The 19,948-nt window shown below is 34.9% G+C and overlaps 2 protein-coding genes across 2 annotated transcripts in view; both read left to right on the forward strand.

Annotated features, from left to right (window-relative positions):
• The window catches only part of LOC134802752 (origin recognition complex subunit 4), a 239,566-nt gene that overhangs the window by 64,618 nt on the left and 155,000 nt on the right, over nucleotides 1-19,948 (forward strand). The window lies entirely within an intron of this gene.
• On the forward strand, nucleotides 4,130-4,668 carry LOC134802816 (C-signal-like). The gene has a single exon (XM_063775542.1). It carries the CDS (start codon nucleotides 4,130-4,132, stop codon nucleotides 4,643-4,645), a length of 516 nt encoding a protein of 171 aa, XP_063631612.1. The 3' UTR covers nucleotides 4,646-4,668.

The raw sequence follows: 19,948 nt of genomic DNA on the forward strand, positions 1-19,948 counted from the left end.
AGAACGAAAAAGAACGTAATCCGGTATTTTTTGTATGAAGAAAAAAACCGGTTCCGAGCCAAGGTTCCAACAAAGGAATGACATCTTCTGGTTTTAAGCTGCCTTTCCAATGAGATAGAGATGAGATTGTTTATTTCCGAACAGAACCTCTTATCTCCGCCTTATATAGTGGAAAAACAGCCTAAATTTTATTCATAAATCATAACTCATTGATTTGCTTGAAAAGGGTACAGTTACAGATGTTCATGTTGTATTTGAATTTTTGGTTATTTTAAAGATTTCATTATTATGAATTAAATATGTACTACTTACTCGTAGAGTCTGTTCGGAAAGAGCAGAGTCGTGGAATGTATTCGGCCCCATACATTCCACGACTCTTCTTTTTCCGCACAGACTCTAGTATGATGATGATGTAATCCTGTTATCCCTCATAATTCATAATTCATTCATTGCTTGTATGGGTTTTACAAGATTTTTAAGTAACTATTTACATGTTCCAGCATAAACCCCGTTGGGGCCTATGTTGGGGCACAGCAATATACATAAAGACTTAAAAACTAGGACTTAAAAACTAGCACACACTAGCAATTAACAATATCATTATACTTATTGTTAATAATCATTAGGGACTCGTACTTATAACATATACAAAATAGAGTTAAGAATACAAGGTCTGACCTTGTAACTACGACTTGCTACGACTTTTAACCAAAATTTGTAACTTCCTAAATATAACCTACAAAATTTCTAAAGTACGCGAAAACAGCATAATCCGGATACATTGTAAGCTCAGTTTATGTTTTAATGTGGTTCGTAAATAGTGATGTTCGTACCTTGGATTGGGAATGCTCCCGATTCGGCACTTCGGCAAATTAGGAATTTTGATTTTCCGTATGTAAATTTACGAACGATTAAAACCCAATATTTCTGAACATATTCTTACCTACATAAGCTACATATACTCGATAATAATAAATTGAAACAAATAACAGCATCGTAACATTCGTATATAATGTATATATCAAATAAAGTATCGAAAAAGAAGAAACAAAGTGATGAGCCGAACGCGTGCGACTATTATTGTATCATTGTGCTTTTGAAAATTAGCATTTCTTTAAACTTCCTTACTAGAGTCTGTTCGGAAAGTGAAGAGTCGTGGAATGTATGGGGCCCAATACATTCCACGACTCTTCTCTTTCAGCACAAACTCTAACAATTAAGGAATATTCCTGTCGGGTTAAATTTTCCGGGCATCACTACTCGTAACCCGTCCGCCATTCTTGTTTCCACAGACAATAATCGCAGTTTATCCGCGCGTCTGCGAGCTGCGAGCTCTAAATGACGTTAATTTTGGCGCGAAACGACGCTGCGCTGCTATTGGCGCGTAATTTGTCTGCGCTCTGTTGTTTATGGTCGGATTTATTTTCTTGAGGCTTGGATAAATTCATAAGGTCGCTTAGATTCAAATGTTGCAATGGTTATGACGCATCAAAGAGGTTTTGCTCTGTTTATTTTGTACTTCGCCCGCGACTTAACAATTTTAAACTCAATTTTTATCCACTAAGGGGTAGAATTTCAAAAATTCTTAGAGTTAGACCAAGAAAAGTCTGCAGTGATATTGATAGCCCACGCAGTGCAAGAATTATCATAATTTCATAGACGTTAGCCGTTTAAAATAACACTTGCACTGCATGGGCTAGCAAAATCGCTGCAGCCTTTTCTTGGTCTAAGTCAAGTGGAACTCTATAACATTTGAAGAATACAATTGCGCCCTTTACCATTTTCAAAATATTAGTCTCAAAATATTTATACACAAATATGATACTTTATACGTTACCCAAAGCCCAATAAAGCATTTGGCACAATATCGTGGACAATTACTACGAACTTATCGCTATAATCACCCCAACACACGTTTACAGCAATAAAAAGAAATTGTACCAATTTCTCCTTAGCATATTTACTGGCATAATGAACAATGCCGTCGACAAAAAACGCGGGAAACATTTTGACGTTTCGTGAAATGGTTTATGGTCAGCCCGCAATTGTTCAAAAAAGGTTTTATGACTAAAATGGCCGCCCGCTGCGCCAAGCGTTGATAGCCGTTCGGTAGCAAATGATTAGTTTCGGTTGCTTTAAAGTGTAAATAATCTTGTCTGGGTGTCAATAGTTTGTTTGGTATGACTAAACTCTTTGGTTCTGCTTCGTATTGCTACAACTTTGGATTCTCCGAAAAGTATGTGTAGCCGTGCGTTTTGTAATACCTACGCAATGTTATAGCTAGACAGAGCCATGTGTTTTTTAGGCAGATATCTAGACTTAGGGAGGTAATCTAGCAGCAATCCTAACGTTGTCCTGGCATTTTGCCTCGGCTTATTGCCAGGATCTATGCTTCACTGAAATTGCAACAAAATTTACTTAACAAGACCGATATTTTCGAACTCCTCCCCTCACCAGATTTGGATAAAATTTGGTTGGCTTGAAGACCTCCTAATAAGCGGAATAAGCATGATATCTTCCGTGACCCCATCTAATATTCCGTGAAGAAGAAATCGGACAAAGACACGTGAGCATGTGACCACTACTCCATTCAGACGTAGTCCCTATTTTTCTCTCCGTATATTAAAATTATGGAACAAATATTCCCACTGTCCACTATCCTCTTAAGTTACAAAAAAGCCATACGTATTGCAACTCGAAGGAAAATATTTTAATATATATCTACGGTGAAATTGATCTTATATTGTACAGAATAGGGAACTCAATCAGATATATCTACAAAACCTTACCGAAATCCAACGAAAACAATATTCAACAATCAATAAAAATATGAGTATTGGCCCAAAACGCTGTAATAAGTGTCCACAGAAGTGACATAGTTTTAAGATCAGTTTTTGACCCTTAGTACCTATATTCTTCCTATATAGAAAAAGAAAACTCATTGTAGGTATATGAAACGGCTTTCAACACTCGTAACCCGTGCCGCCCAAATAAAACATATATTAGGCACGTTCCCCGGGGCCCACTGCTACATTTTCCCGGGAAAAAATAGTGGAGATAGTGGGATGATTGCCCGGAATATCCGTGATCCGGGCCGGGTATTTACGAGCGACCCGGATTAAAAAATAACCCGGGTTTTATGCCCGCCCGTGACGTCTGGTTATTTATTTATGGTGGAATATATTGGGGGTAGAAAGGACAGAATTATGTGGTTCGGAGGTGCTAATAGGAGTGTGCTTGTTTAATATTAATGTTGTGTTTCCCTCTTTCTTATAACTTCGCTGAGAATTGTTAACCTAAGGCTCCGTCATTTTGAAAAATAACCTAAAACAGGATCGTCAAAAAAAAACCTGACCACCAAATTTTTTTATTTATTTTTTTATTTAAACTTTATCGCACAAAATACAAAAAAAATATAAAACGAGGACTTAATAAATTTTTGAAATTTATGCGAACTTTATCTAGAGCAGTCAGACATTACGAAAGTATATTATTTGAACAAAAAAAAATCCATAGTCAATTTTTGCCTTGTTTAAGCATTTTACGTCAAAAATGTGACAGTACGTAGGAAGTGGCGCCCTCAATAATTTTCTACAATTTCTTGTCGGACTATGCGCTAGGCTCCGTGCATGAACTATAGGGGACAGCATAGGAGCCGTCAGATTTTTGACGCGAGGCGTAAATGTAGCGTTTATGCTTCCGATGTAGCCCACAAGAAGGCAGAACTTACTATGCACAAGGAAACGTACCGACGAGAACGGTAGATGGTAGCACTTGCTTTGGCAATGCATGTGCACATATGTTTCCGGTTCAGGCCACAATATGGCAGACCCTCCAACGCGCACGGTCCCTATAGGTACTCCCTATTTTTAAGGAGCTTTAATTATTTCCTTGACTTATAAATAGTACTCGTCTTTAACCCTTTAACACTAGTAAAGTCCATAACAAATGTAATAACTGGACGCCCCTAACGCTCACCCCCAAAATAATAACAGAGCATGATCCCTGCTTATTCGCTAATATAATAACAAGATTGTTACCTCATTTATTATTTAAATATTCGTCATACTCCCTGTGTTGTTAAAAAAGCTCTACGAGTGAGGGCCAAAGGTATTTCTATTAACCTCTTATGGTGGGTTCGATCGGATTGAACCTACTGATCAATAATGCTGGGATATCCACTAAGTTTACCAAGCTTAACCTTGTGAAGACTGAGCAGTTACTTGATAATCTCACGATCAACACCATCGCACCCATCATGCTTACAAAGACCCTCTTGCCGCTACTGAAACAAGCAGCTGAAGCCAACAAAGACCAGCCCTTCGGAGTCCGTCGCGCTGCCGTTATCAACATGAGTTCAATTCTGGGATCTATCGCGCAGAACGACCAGGGCGGGTTCTACCCTTACCGGTGCTCAAAGGCGGCTCTCAACGCTGCAACCAAATCCATGAGTATTGATCTCAAGAAGGACCAGATCCTAGTGGCAAGCATGCACCCAGGTTGGGTGCGTACCGACATGGGTGGCAAGAACGCGCCGCTAGACGTGGACACGAGCATCGCCGGCATCTTCGCCACGGTGGAGCGACTCGGCGAGGCTGACACTGGCCGGTTTTTGCAGTACGACGGATCTGAGCTGCCGTGGTAATCGGTAGGACGTTGAATGATGAAAATATACCAAAGCGCAAAACGTAATAACGGCGATGTGATAGATGTATTTTTATATCAGCTGGAGCATTTATTTTAACTAAAGTAAATATAAGTAACCTATGCCAAGAGGCAAACTGAACTTCGTGACATATTATAACAAACAAGAACATGTCTAGCACTCACACAAAAGAGAAGTTCAGAATAACAAGGCTTATCATCATCAAATATAAGTAAGTAGATAAGCATTCACAAATTATAATTAAAACGTTTTCAGTACAAAAGTAAGTTGATATGTTTAAGATGAATAATATAGAAATAATAATATAAGTTTAATTAAGCACAAGTTAAGTGTTTTTAAGCACTGGTGGCTTAGCGGTAAGAGCGTGCGACTTTCAATCCGGAGGTCGCGGGTTCAAACCCGGGCTCGTACCAATGAGTTTTTCGGAACTAATGTACGAAATATCATTTGATATTTACCAGTTGCTTTTCGGTGAAGGAAAACATCGTGAGGAAACCGGACTAATCCCAATAAGGCCTAGTTTCCCCTCTGGGTTGGAAGGTCAGATGGCAGTCGCTTCCGTAAAAACTAGTGCCTACGTCAATTCTTGGGATTAGTTGTCAAGCGGACCCCAGGCTCCCATGAGCCGTGGCAAAATGCCGGGATAACGCGAGGAAGAAGAAGAAGAAGAAGAAGGTGGAATCTTGGCCGGATTTTTAGACATCTTTATGCATTTTTGTTCTATAGGGAGCGTGCATGAACTGTGTAGGGGGCACCACAAGAGCCCCCTGATTCTTGTATGTACTTAAATGTCAAGCTAAGTTTCTAATTTACGCTACAAGATGGCAAAACCTACAACGTGCTTTAACGTGAAGTGTCAACATCAAGTTTATGATTTAAACCACAAGATGGCAGATCCTCCAACGCACACTGTTCCTATACTCCCTATACAGAACAACCGAGGTTTGAACCCAGGATTATTTACATAACACATATAGGTGATGATGTGTTTGTTACCCGCCATGAATTTGAGGTAAGTAATTTAGAGATCATGTTACACTAGTAAACTCAAAAGCGACAAAAACTCGCCCCGCTGAGTTAACCAATACGCGGCACCTCGCGGCACACTCCCCAAACGCTCATGAAAATAAAATCATGGAGCCGGCCCTCCTAGATTGAATTCAAAATTGGAATCAAAGACAATCCTTTTCTTTTTTATGGCGACAGCGCGTGGGTTGCCGGAGGTAAATTTAATATCGATTGTGAGGCGGGATCGGGATATGCGAATATGTTTTTCGTAATTTTATAACTGAAACGGGACATAATCGTGTAGGTAGGTACACCAAGGTTTTTCCCTAGTTAAATATTTACTGTAAATACTGTATATACCTATTGTAAATTATTATTTTAACCTGAAGTACATAGTAACACAAGGAAATGTTATCCTACAAAAACGGACATTTGATTCTCTACTTGTCAACATTGTTATTCCTTAAAGTTTCATTCTATAGAACTTATAAAATATGTAAACAAACCGCCATACTGAAATCATCATTCAGTGACAGTTTCAATATGGCGGTTTGTTTACATAGTTAGCAAGTTCTATAGAATGACACTTTAGGTATATATTTCATGAAATCAATGAGTCATTAAATAATTTTTCATGAATTTTAATCTTTTTACATAGGATAGGAGTTGCATTATGTGTTTTGTATACATTGTAACCTTCGGAGTAATATTAGGAAAAAATACCGGTCAACATCTAGCCACAAATGGAAAGAGCTAAGAAATTTATTACTACCATTAACCGCAAACTGGCTAAATTATGAAATACGACGTCAAATTTTACCGCCAAAGCGCCCGACAACTTTTAAAGACAATACTAAAATCCTCCTTTCAAAATAACACGACAGACAATTGAAAAGTAACTTTTATTGCCCTCAATTGCGGTAGTCCGTAATGAAGATACGGTCGCAATATACCAATAAATACTACTGTAAAATAATAGAATTAGAAAGGACGACCTTGGGTAAAATGGCGGCAGTCATAGACAACGGTCACGCGTTTTAAAAACATACAAAGGCGGTGACAAAATATTTTCTGTTCTTTGAATCGCGCAGCCCTAGCGCTTACAAATCGGTATCGTGAAAGGTTTTTTTCGCGACCCTAATTGGTCGGTAAAGAAAGTTGTAACTTTTTAAATAGTCTGTGGTCAGGTTTTGGGTTTTGCGTTAAACACGTAATATATTTTTATGTCGCGTAATAACGAAGTTATTATTCTAATTTTTGCATGGGTTAGTAAAAAATGGCCAAAAAGTTGTACAGTACCTACATAAATAAGAGAAAGGAAAAATATATACAAGCATTTGAAATGTTGGCGAAGGTTGGTAGGAATAAGTAGCACGGACAAGAGCCTAGCTCTTAAATTGAATAAATGTTATAAAAGCTTGTAACAAGGCTTCATATTAAATAGGTATCATACATTGCCGTGTGGTGGCCGGCTTTAGAATAGCGCCAACCCTCACATAGGATAGGGTGTCGTACGAGGCGACTAAGTCCACAAACGAAGCAAGAAGCTATTTCGTCACAGGGGAGATGGTCCTCTTAGCATTGGTTTGCAATCCATCTAGGAGAAGGATACTCCAAAATAAAACCCGGAATGGAGTTTCCGTAAGGCGCGAGTAGGGTCCAACCTGAAATATGCGGCAGATTGCTGCAGCCGACCTGTCTCCACACGTATTGGCTCGCCATTCCTGTGGGATAAGACAGTGAAGCCGAGAGGGTAATGCAGGTGCTGGGCATCCCTGCGTTTCCTTAATTCCGTCCCAAGCGGTGTACTGTATGTTACACCATAAATCGTCTGCAATAGACGCAAAGGCCAATGATGAAATAGAAATAGAAAATATTTATTTGGCGTAAAAACATACATTAGGCACATCATCATCATCATTAGGCCTTGTGCATCTTTACAGATGATTTAAGCAGCATCTATGACTGATATTATCTAGCGACAGCGTCGCTCGTGGCTATATAACCCAATCTTTGAACGGCACAATCGCCCACATTTGTGACAAATAAAAGTGCATTGAAGATCCGCATCGAGCCGACCCTCATCGCGCATATGTTTTATTGCCCGTTTTCGGGCCAAGTCTTGAAACCAGGACCTATCGTGGGTTTCGCGACCTCTTAGTTCCTCCACTCCACGCGGTTTATAGCTAGGTCTTCCCATGTGTCGCAGTTGATGTTAAACGCAACCATGTCGCGCACATTAGGCACAACATCAAGTTGATACATAGGCATCTTTCCTATCACTTATCCAATATATAACCCTATTAACTGACAATAAACAGTTTACCCCCTAATTGTCATTGTCACTAATCCACCGCCAAATAAACAGGACACGGACACCTCCGCTCCGCGCCGGATCCGCCCTAATCCGGTTAAGACCGGTTAAATCCGGATTAATAGTCTGTCAGATTGCCGCGGCGCCACCTGCGACCGTTTTTTGGGGGATATATGGAGGGGGCGCCATGATTGAGTTTGGCTCTGTTTATTGTTTGTGCTATCATGCAGTGCTTTTCTCATACCTCAGATCTACTCGTATCTTTAGGTATTAAAATAAAAGTAAACAAAATCTAACCCTCAACTGGCTTAAGGAGCCATTTGAGGGTAGATTTTGTTTACTAGAGGTAGATGAAAACATATGAAACTATAAAGAGTAGGTAATTTGATTGTGACGTCACATGCTAGTGTTTCATATAAATTCCATAGTAGCAAAATCGTTTGACAGTTCGAAAAAAGAAACTGATTTGACTAGTAGTCAAATACCCTATTGTGCCATGGTATAATAATATACTCCGCCTGGTACTTCATTCCGAGATTCGCGTATGACCTAACTGACACGGGCCTACGTCATCATGCTGTTTACAGGTTCTCAAACTTTAAAATGTGGGATAATTTTAACCAACGGTGAAAATTATTTTAACGGCATTCATTTTAAGTTATTCATGTAGAAACATAGTAAAATAAAACAAATCTAATGTATTATATTAAACTTTATTTATCTGTACAAGACAAACGTTTGAAAAACTAATTCACAGTTACACATTAATTACCAAGCTTACGACGTGAAAAGTTTGGAAAACACTGCGACTGCTGACACTGAGCGAGAAGGAAATAACAATTAACACGCGTTCGACAAGGATGACGGTCAGGGCATGAAGTTATCTAGATCCGAATTGTCAAATATGACAGCGCTATCCTGTGTTGCCAGTAATGTAAACAGAATTACCCGAACGTCTGAAATTTCTTTCGTGAATCGGAAGATATTGCTAACGAATAATTAAAAATGACGTGTTATTGTAAAATTTAAGATAAAATACATATAAATGAAAATTATAAAATTATAAAGAAATATTTTAACTTATTAACCATAGGTATATATAATGTACCCATGTAACATGATATGTTGAAATAAAGTGGCAATGTTATTGTGACGTAGGCCCGTGTCACTCTGGGAATAGAAGACCATGTTTTATTAGACCATGTATTGTGCAAACTTTTTGTATGGACTGACGTTTATCTGACATGGCTATTTTTACGTTACAAGTACGTACAGATCATGTACAAATAGGCGAAATAGCCATAATACATTTGACGTGCACCTCCCCCGTAAAGCCGACCACTGACTAACAGGCCGCCGGACGATATCGGCCTGTCAGTTAGAACAAAAATTTGACAGTTCCGAACAACTGACCGGCCGATATCGTCCGGCGGACTGTTAGTCAGTGGTCGGCTTAAAAATCGGCAGACTGTTTCGTACAGAAAATGACAAGGCGCCTCCAGTTACTCCAATGCTCTAAGCTTCCAGTGTTACCTTAAACTTCAAATTTCTATGAAAATACGTTTATTGTGGCATACCACACTTTGGCTAAGTAATTTCATTCGATGAAACTCGACTTAAGACTAATTTTCCCCGCCCATTGAATTAAAAAAGTTCCCCTCTTCCCATTATGGCACCAAAAAAACGTTAAACACTCTTAATATGTCACAGTTAAAAGTATCAACCAATAAAACCACAATTAGTGTTCGAAAATCAAAATATAACTTGGCAAACTTATCTGCGTAAGTGGCCAAAAATATAACTAACACTACTTCACACATTGTTCAATGACATTATTCAAATAAGCGCCACTGTCGACCGCAAATGTATTTTTGTAACTATTTAGAATAGGGGAGCATAATGCAATATCCATGTCGTTTAAAAACTTAAAGTAGTCTATGGTATGTTTTTTTAAAATGGTTAATTTTAATTTAAGCAAGCACTTATGTGTAGGAAATGCCTTTGATGCTGTTTTGATAACTTGTTAGGATGAATTTTCTAAATGGGTGTTGGTTAAATATGGTTCCATATTAGTAATGAAGTTTAAAATGTTTAAATGTATACAAAATACAAATACAATACAAAATTTCTTTATTAACAAAGTTGAGCAAATAGTCTACTCGTGAAACTGAAAACGGTGAAAAATAGAGATACTACCTACTCCTAAAAATACGTGTGATACCTCATTAGATTCGTAATAGTGATGTCTAAAAAAATGTATTCGAAGCGTGTATTAATTTAAATATAATTGTCAAAAGTCAAACAACAAAAGGAGGAAAAATTTAGATATTTTTAAATCCCCAAAAAGTATTGCTATTTAAGAAACCAAAATTAATAATATAAAAGACGAGGATATTTCCAATAAAACATTGTATACCTACTTGCAGAAACTATATCTCTATTTTTCACCATTTCAGTTTCTCGAGTAGACTAAAACAAGATTGACAAAAGTAGGTAATAATACATTTATAATACCTACATACATTACAATTAGATTAACAGTATCCCTCACACTAGGTCGAGCCTGTGGTGAGACAGTGGTAAACTTTTTCAGCTACCTAGGTATATAAAAATAGGGATAAAAATGATACACATAAGACTATGTACACTAAATATTCGAATTTACTAAAACGGTGTATTTACAACTCTAAAAGAAATGCGAACATAAAATTTATTAAAAAAAGCTCTAATAAGTGTAGAGCATCATGGTTAGTAATAAAGAACCAAATATCTAGCTCGAAGCCACCAGTAACAATAGAACGTATCATGCATAACGACACGATAGTCTCAGATCCAGTGGAAATCGCCACTGCCTTTAATAATTATTATGTAGAGTCTACGCACAAATCACAAAATCCTCAGTTCATAAACAGTAGCAATAATAATATTAGAAGCAACTCCATGTTTTTGAGACCAGTGTCGGAAACAGAACTTAAAAACGTAGTGATGTCTCTAAAAAACACTAAATCAGAAGGCTATGATGGAATCAGTACAATCATAATAAAGTCTTGCGTTAGTGAAACCGTGGCCATCTTAACACACTTAGTAAATCTATCGTTTCTGTCTGGAACCTTCCCTGAAGCTCTTAAAAAGTCGGTAGTTAAACCTCTATTTAAGAAAGGTAAAAAAGACGATATAGGTAATTACCGCCCAATAACATTAATACCTATACTATCAAAAGTCTTTGAGAAATGCATGCATAAGAGATTGCTTGATTTCTGTACAAAATACAGTATTATAAAAAAAGAGCAATTTGGCTTCCAAAAAAACAAATCAACAACTTTAGCCATTTTTTCGATACTAAAGCTAATATTGACTAGTCTTAGCAGTAATTATTGGACCACAGGGCTATTTTTCGATCTATCTAAAGCCTTCGATTTCGTATCCCATAGTCTATTATTAACAAAACTCGAAAAACTCGGAATTCGAGGGCCGGCTCTCCAATGGATATCATCATATTTAGAAAACAGATTTCAATGGGTACAAATTACAAGAAAAAGTGAAACTAACGAGATGACTAACTACTCATCTGGATTTAGATGCAATCCGTACGGAGTCCCACAAGGAAGTGTTTTGGGCCCAATACTATTTTTACTTTACATTAATGACATCACGGACATAACAAACCACAGTTGTATTTTATTTGCTGACGATATATCTATTATTGTAACATCCAACAAAGGATAATTATACAGTTAATGACCACGAACAAGATATTAATAACACGATCAGTAAAGTAAAAGATTGGCTTTATTCGAATAACTTAAAAATTAACCTAGATAAATCTAAATTTATGAATTTTAATAAATCAATGAATCCGAATTTGAATATTAATCTGAATGTTTCAAGCATAGAAAATGTTACGCAAACTAAATTTCTAGGAGTAATTCTAGACGAGAATCTGGACTGGAAGGCACAATTGGAGAGCGTTGCTAACCGGATAAATAAATATGTGTTTGCACTCAAACAACTCGGTAGAGTTACTGATACCAAAACGGCAATATCCTGCTATCATGCATACGTAGAGTCCGTTTTACGCTATGGCTTAATAATATGGGGCAATAGTACCGATTTAAATAGAGCCTTTGTCGCACAAAAAAAATGCATTCGTGCAATACACGGGATGCGACCAGGTGAATCATGCAGACCACTTTTTAAAAGGCTTGGTTTGTTACCTCTTCCGTCTCTTTATATTTACGAAATGTGCATGTTCCTTCATAAGCACAAAGATTTATTTAAAAAAGCCTGTGATAGCCATCCACGCTCTTGCCGCAATCCGGATAGACTACTTCCGATGAACATCCGAGATTAGCGAAACATAGAAAAAGCTGCACGATTATGTGTCTTAATATGTATAATGCATTACCTAATGATATGAAGATATTAAATATTATAGCATTCAAGCGACAATTGCATCAATGGCTAAATAACTACAATTTCTATAGCACAAATGAATTCTTGGACATGAAATTTAATTAATTAGACTATTGAATAGACTTGACCTGTGTAGCTTTAATAATTAATATATTATAAATAGAGACTTTATTTTATATGTTTTGCATGATAGTTTTTAAGTTTTGTACATATTTGCATACCATTTATGGTTAAACATGAAACCTACCACCTAACGCATGAACACCGATGTACCTGGTAATGTTTATCGCAAATAAAAGATTCTTATTCTTATCCTTATTCTTAGGCTAGAGTCCACCGAAGCTAAATAACATGCTTCAAAATTCAAATATCATTCTGAAGTAATTTCCTCATATATTAATATAAATTTAAATTACTAAAAGACATAAACAGGAATATAAAACTAAAACTAACTACAATTAAAATAACTAAAACTAAAAATTAAAAATACCTATCAAAGTTTGGTGCCTTCGGGAGGGTGCCCAACACGCAGGCAGTATTCCCGCGCTGGATTGCGCTGGCAATTCTCTGCGTGAGAAAGCTGCCCGCGCGGGGGTCGCCCGTTGCCTCCCTCAGCCTTTTCCCGAGCGCAAGTAGTAATAGTAATTGACCTGTTCAGGATGACTCACCCTAGACCGGGCCGTGCCCGGGCCGAGGCGTCCGACATGCAGGGACAGGAACCGGTTACCTTAACCGGGGTTTTTCATAGGGTTATTTTAGAGGTGTTTATAAAAACCCCTACCATAACGGTAACCGCTTAATAAGGTAACACTTTGATTCGGTAACCGTATCAGATCGAGTTAACCTCTGTTACCGGTAACCGAAATAAAAACCCAGTCTATTCAGTTACCTCATTATGAGGTTTTTGACCAGTTCAAACGATTGTAATCTTTACGCACACTTAAATTCAACTTATTATTGAATAACCGAGGTTGGCATGGGCGGTCTATGCCTCCAGCACAAACAAGTTTTTTTGCCTTTCCTTTGTTTATCTTTATACCTACTTGTGTGGTGTGTTCTTATTATAAATATTATTATATTATAACTAAAATAATTAAATTAAATAAATTAAATAAATTAAATAAATGAAATAAATTAAATAAATTAAATAAATTAAATAAATTGAATAAATTGAATAAATTGAATAAATTGAATAAATTGAATAAATTGAATAAATTGAATAAATTGAATAAATTGAATAAATTGAATAAATTGAATAAATTGAATAAATTGAATAAATTGAATAAATTGAATAAATTGAATAAATTGAATAAATTGAATAAATTGAATAAATTGAATAAATTGAATAAATTGAATAAATTGAATAAATTGAATAAATTGAATAAATTGAATAAATTGAATAAATTGAATAAATTGAATAAATTGAATAAATTGAATAAATTGAATAAATTGAATAAATTGAATAAATTGAATAAATTGAATAAATTGAATAAATTGAATAAATTGAATAAATTGAATAAATTGAATAAATTGAATAAATTGAATAAATTGAATAAATTGAATAAATTGAATAAATTGACTAAATTGAATAAATTGAATAAATTGAATAAATTGAATAAATTGAATAAATTGAATAAATTGAATAAAATAAATAAAATAAATAAAATAAATAAAATAAATAAAATAAATAAAATAAATAAAATAAATAAAATAAATAAAATAAATAAAATAAATAAAATAAATAAAATAAATAAAATAAATAAAATAAATAAAATAAATAAAATAAATAAAATAAATAAAATAAATAAAATAAATAAAATAAATAAAATAAATAAAATAAATAAAATAAATAAAATAAATAAAATAAATAAAATAAATAAAATAAATAAAATAAATAAAATAAATAAAATAAATAAACAAAATAAAATAAATAAAATAAATAAAATAAAATAAATAAAATAAATAAAATAAATAAACAAAATAAAATAAATAAAATAAATAAAATAAATAAAATAAATAAAATAAATAAAATAAATAAAATAAATAAAATAAATAAAATAAATAAAATAAATAAAATAAATAAAATAAATAAAATAAATAAAATAAATAAAATAAATAAAATAAATAAAATAAATAAAATAAATAAAATAAATAAAATAAATAAAATAAATAAAATAAATAAAAAAAATAAAATAAATAAAATAAATAAAAAAAATAAAATAAATAAAACAAATAAAATAAATAAAATAAATAAAATAAATAAAATAAATAAAATAAATAAAATAAATAAAATAAATAAAATAAATAAAATAAATAAAATAAATAAAATAAATAAAATAAATAAAATAAATAAAATAAATAAAATAAATAAAATAAATAAAATAAATAAAATAAATAAAATAAATAAAATAAATAAAATAAATAAAATAAATAAAATAAATAAAATAAATAAAATAAATAAAATAAATAAAATAAATAAAATAAATAAAATAAATAAAATAAAATAATTCAATTAAATTAATTAAATTAATTAAACAAATATAACAAATTAAACTAATTAAACTAATTAATAAATTAAATAAATAAATTAAATTAAATAAAAAAAAAAAAATTCAACAAATTCAATAAATTAAATCAATTAAATAAATAAATTAAATTAAATAAATTTAATAAGTAAAATCAATAAAATCAACAAAATATAAATAAAGTAAATAAAATAAACAAATTTTTTAGTATTTTTTTTAGTTCTGACGGCACATCACTAAAACTACTTTAATGTAGCAAACCAGTAAGCAACCGATAATAAAGGTTACCATAACTGAATGAAAACCTGTTAAAAACCCTTAACAAAAACCCTATCGCGATGGGGTTTTGAGATTAACTCGGTTAAAGGTTAGGGTTACCGTTTCAATAAGGTTACCATTACAATCAGGTAACAGTATGATAGGGTTACCGAATGATACGGTAACCGAATCGATTGGGTTACCGAATTGATAGGATTAAGCGTAAAGAGGGGTTTTCCGGTCCTTGCCGACATGTCATTTTCTATGACGATTGATCGGTGATCACGCGGTGGTTTCCATAGAAAACGAGAGTAGCTAGATCAGTGCCCCAAACGCGTTAGTTCCGCATAGCATTATTCTCGATCGCATTTTTCCCCACTAGCGTTAGTTCCGCGTAGCATTATTCCCGATCGTATTTTTCCCCACTGGCGTTAGTTCCGCGTAGCATTATTCCCGATCGTATTTTTCCCCACTGGCGTTAGTTCCGCGTAGCATTATTCCCGGTCGCATTTTTCCCCACTGGCGTTAGTTCCGCGTAGCATTATTCCCGATCGCATTTTTCCCCACTGGCGTTAGTTCCGCGTAGCATTATTTCCGGTCGCATTTTTCCCCACTAGAGTTTGTTTTTCAAAAAACATTTAGTTCACAACTTAGGTAGTTTTTCAAAAAACATAAATTAGTTCACAACTTCTCGAAAACGAAGCGCCGGAATCTCCGACCCGGACTAACGTGAGTCATTGTAAGTGTTTTATGTAAAAATAAGATTAATAAGCCGGGTATTAGCCACGCGAAAATACCTACATCATAAAAAGTTGAAGAGGTAATCTTTTGAATAAATAACTGTCACTTACGTGCTCAAGTAACTTTTCAACTGTTTCATGAGTTCATAACTAGGTCTTTTGTGTTTTTTAATTAGGTTTACAAAGTCGAACACCTAATACGTTAACTCATTGTCACTTCACTCGTATTCATTTTAATATCCTCATTAAGGTAGGTATAACTTAGTTGTATGTAAGGTACAAAAAAACGCAAGCTGTACTTAAAAATGATTTAATCGAAAAAAACTGTTCGAGCGACTTTCAATATTCTGCCCTAAGTCATATAATTGTAATTGGAATGGTGTGTTTTGGAATACCTCCTTCAAATAAATTAAAGAATAAATGAGTTTGCAAATAAATCTTGAGTAACGTTCTTTTCAATTAGTATTTAAATAAGTAATTAAGTTTATTAGCTTTAACTTTAAAAGCGCCTATTAAAATAATTTACTAGTTCATGTACCTTTTAGTTGTTATAATAATTATAACTTAGGGGCTGTCCATAAATTAGGTCATCGATTTTGACGATTTTTGACCCCCCCCCCTATAATCATCCAAAAATCATGCTTCAAATGACCCCATTTCCTCCTACTTCATGCTACCGTCATCCGATGTCCAGACCCCCCCCAATTTGAAATGACGTAATTTATGAATAGCCCCTTATAACTAGCTCCATCTCGACCGCGACTTCGCCCGCGAAATACTTTATCTCATTTTAACATTTTCTTACTTAGGGCCACTTGCACCATCCCGCTAACCCGGGGCTAAGCGGTTAAAATGTTAACCTAGTGTCAAATTATACTGGTAACCATGGTTACTCCAGGTTTATTCGACTAACCCGCGTTAGTGGAATGGTGCAAGTGGCGCTTAATTAACATAATACAAATCAGCAGCCAAGCCTTTAATCTCCGCATATAAATTGCAGTCTTTCTGCAGTCCGTCTGTATCGGCCCTTAAGGGGCCCACTGATTAACAGTCCGCCGGACGGTATCGGCCTGTCAGTTAAAACAAAATTTTGACAGTTTCTAACAACTGACAGGCCGATACCGTCCGGCGGACTGTTAATCAGTGGGCCCATTTACAGTCGCAGTTATTTCCATTTTTCTTGTTTCATGCTACAATTTATACCTACGTAGGCTACGTATAATGTCACCTTTCCTGCTAAACCGTTTCGGATGCGGTAGAGGAGCCTGCGAGCGCAGAGCGTTATTGTTTAATAATTGAGCATTATTCTACAGCGAGGTACGGACGGCCACGAAAGTATACTCGCACATACTAATGGAAAACACGTCAAAATAAAATAATATACGATTATGACGACTTCTAGTTAACATGGCTATTGTCAGGTAAAAACTCTCTTTATTCTTAAAAAAACCGGCCAAGTGCGAGTCGGACTCGCCCACCGAGGATTCCGTACTTTTTAGTATTTGTTGTTATAGCGGCAACAGAAATATATCATCTGCGAAAATTCCAACTGTCTAGCTGATACAGCCTGGTGACAGACATACGGACAGACGGACAGCGGAGTTTTAGTTATATATATAGGCCTATAGGGTGCCGTTTTTACCCTTTGGGTACTGAACCCTAAAAAACTGATGTGAAAGTTGCATTTTATCCACAAACTAGCGACCCGCCCCGGCTTCGCACGGGTTACACAAAACCTTAACAAATTATGCACCTAAACCTTCCTCAAGAATCACCCTATTGATAGGTGAAAACCGCATGACAATCTGTTCAGTAGTTTTTAAGTTTATTTCGAACATACATACAGACAGACGCGGCGGGGGACTTTGTTTTATACGGTGTCAGATGGGTGTAGTGATTTAGGATTGTTTCCTTATTTGGCTGGTGGGATTGGCTTTCAAGTAGGTATTAATATTAATAAAATAAATAAATAATAAATAAATATTGGGGACATCTTACACAGATCAACCTAGCTCCAAACTAAGCAAAGCTTGTACTATGGGTGCTAGGCGACGATATACAGACTTATATAGATAAATACATACTTATATACATAGAAAACACCCATGACTCAGGAACAAATATAAGTGTTCATCACACAAATAAATGCCCTTACTGGGATTCGAACCCAGGACCATCGGCTTCGCAGGCAGGGTCACTACCCACTAGGCCAGACCGGTCGTCATTGAATGACAAATAAGTAATTAACAGCGTTAATTTAGATTTGATTTATTAATGTTCTGGTAAATGTTTTTTAGGTTTCGAACTGGTTTTGACACGACCTTAGAAATATGTCGCGCAAGCGAATACTAGTATTTATTATTTAATAGGCAAGTTTCAAGAGGCAGACCGAGAAAGAGATGGCGGGACGACCTGGATGCATTCCAGCGGGATTGGCGGGATCTTGCTCAGCACAGGGAGGACTGGAAAGGGAGAGGAGAGGCCTTTACCCAGCAGTGGGACACACACATGGGCTAGTAAAAAAAAAAAAAAAGTTTCTAATTATTCTTGTATATTCATATTATTAGTTTTGTACATCGATAATCTGTTCGTGATCTGGTTTCTAGCAGAATTATCAGTGCTATTGTTAATTATATACATATATTCGTATTGTTATTGTTTCTATTTTTTGTCAACATGTGTGTACTTATTGTGGCAAACGAATAGGTAAATGGTTTATCTATCTATCTATCTCCCGTGCTGAGAATCCCCAACATAGCGACAGGCCGGGTCTATATCGCATAACAATGGATTGTCCTAATGTAATGTTACGCATAAAACTTATTTCGCATAATTATTATTGTGCTGAAACTATTATCATTTCTGAAAAAATATGAAACAAACCTAACCTAGCGGCGCGATTCGGGAAATGAATTAGTGATTCACTAGATATGAAATAGTAAAGATATGTGACGTTCCGCGGCAAAAGGTACCTTATGGCGGTTGGCGCTTACGTTATTATTAACGCCGCTCCAATAATATTGCGGCCGCCATAAGGTACCTTTTGCCGTAGAACGTCACATATCTTTACTATTTCATACCTAGTGAATCTCTAATTCGTTCCCCGAATCGCGCCGCTACTCTATTCTACACAATCTATGCAAAATATTTTCGAAAATACTTTCTGTTTCAGCTGGAGAAAAATTAAACGGAAAAGTTTTATGTGTAACATTACAAATACAAATCTATTTATTTACCAAATTGACATGACATGAAACCTTAGTAATTAAATTAAAATTAACTATAGAATATGTAGAACAGCTTCTTAGAACAAACAATAACTCTCACACAGGTCGAGCCTGTGTCGTGAGGACTGTGGGGCATTGAACATAAGATTTACTAACAAGATGCGTAGGATACAGATCTAACAAATAAAAGTAAAATAATAATACTTATATCAAAGGTAACATTTTCAGTGAGTGGATTTTCAGTGAGAGAATAAGTTTAAATGTATTGATTTATATTCACTGCCAAAACCTGTGTAGCCCAGGGTACGTCGCTATGAACTCCGCTTGAATTTGGGCAAATTTAATCTACCCGATGTTACGGCTGCTACACACCGCAGCACACGATAAACACGTCTCGAGATATCGAAGGAATAATAAATAAATACTTTTATTTAGTATCCGAAAAACATTAATGGGAATGTTGACTGGATTTAAAATAAAGGCACATAAAGGCAAGTAAAACGATGAACATTTTATTTTGTGTGGTTTGCTAGTGTTCAAAGTCATCAATTAAAAGCCAGTTATATCGATAAATCGAATCCAAGAGTTCGAATAATATCCATCATTATTATATTTATAGTATGTATTGTATCAATATGTAGTAGTTTATTTATTTATGTAGTTTATATGTATACTTTGCTTTTTTTTTATTCACTGAATAGGTATATTTCTCTCTCTGCACCAACTGTAGATGTCTGTTTGGCCCTATGGTTAACAGGTAGAGAATGCCATTTGGCATTAAGTCCGCCATTTGTACA

This window comes from Cydia splendana, chromosome 25, assembly GCF_910591565.1.
Source record: "Cydia splendana chromosome 25, ilCydSple1.2, whole genome shotgun sequence".
Taxonomy (NCBI): Eukaryota; Metazoa; Arthropoda; class Insecta; order Lepidoptera; family Tortricidae; genus Cydia; species Cydia splendana.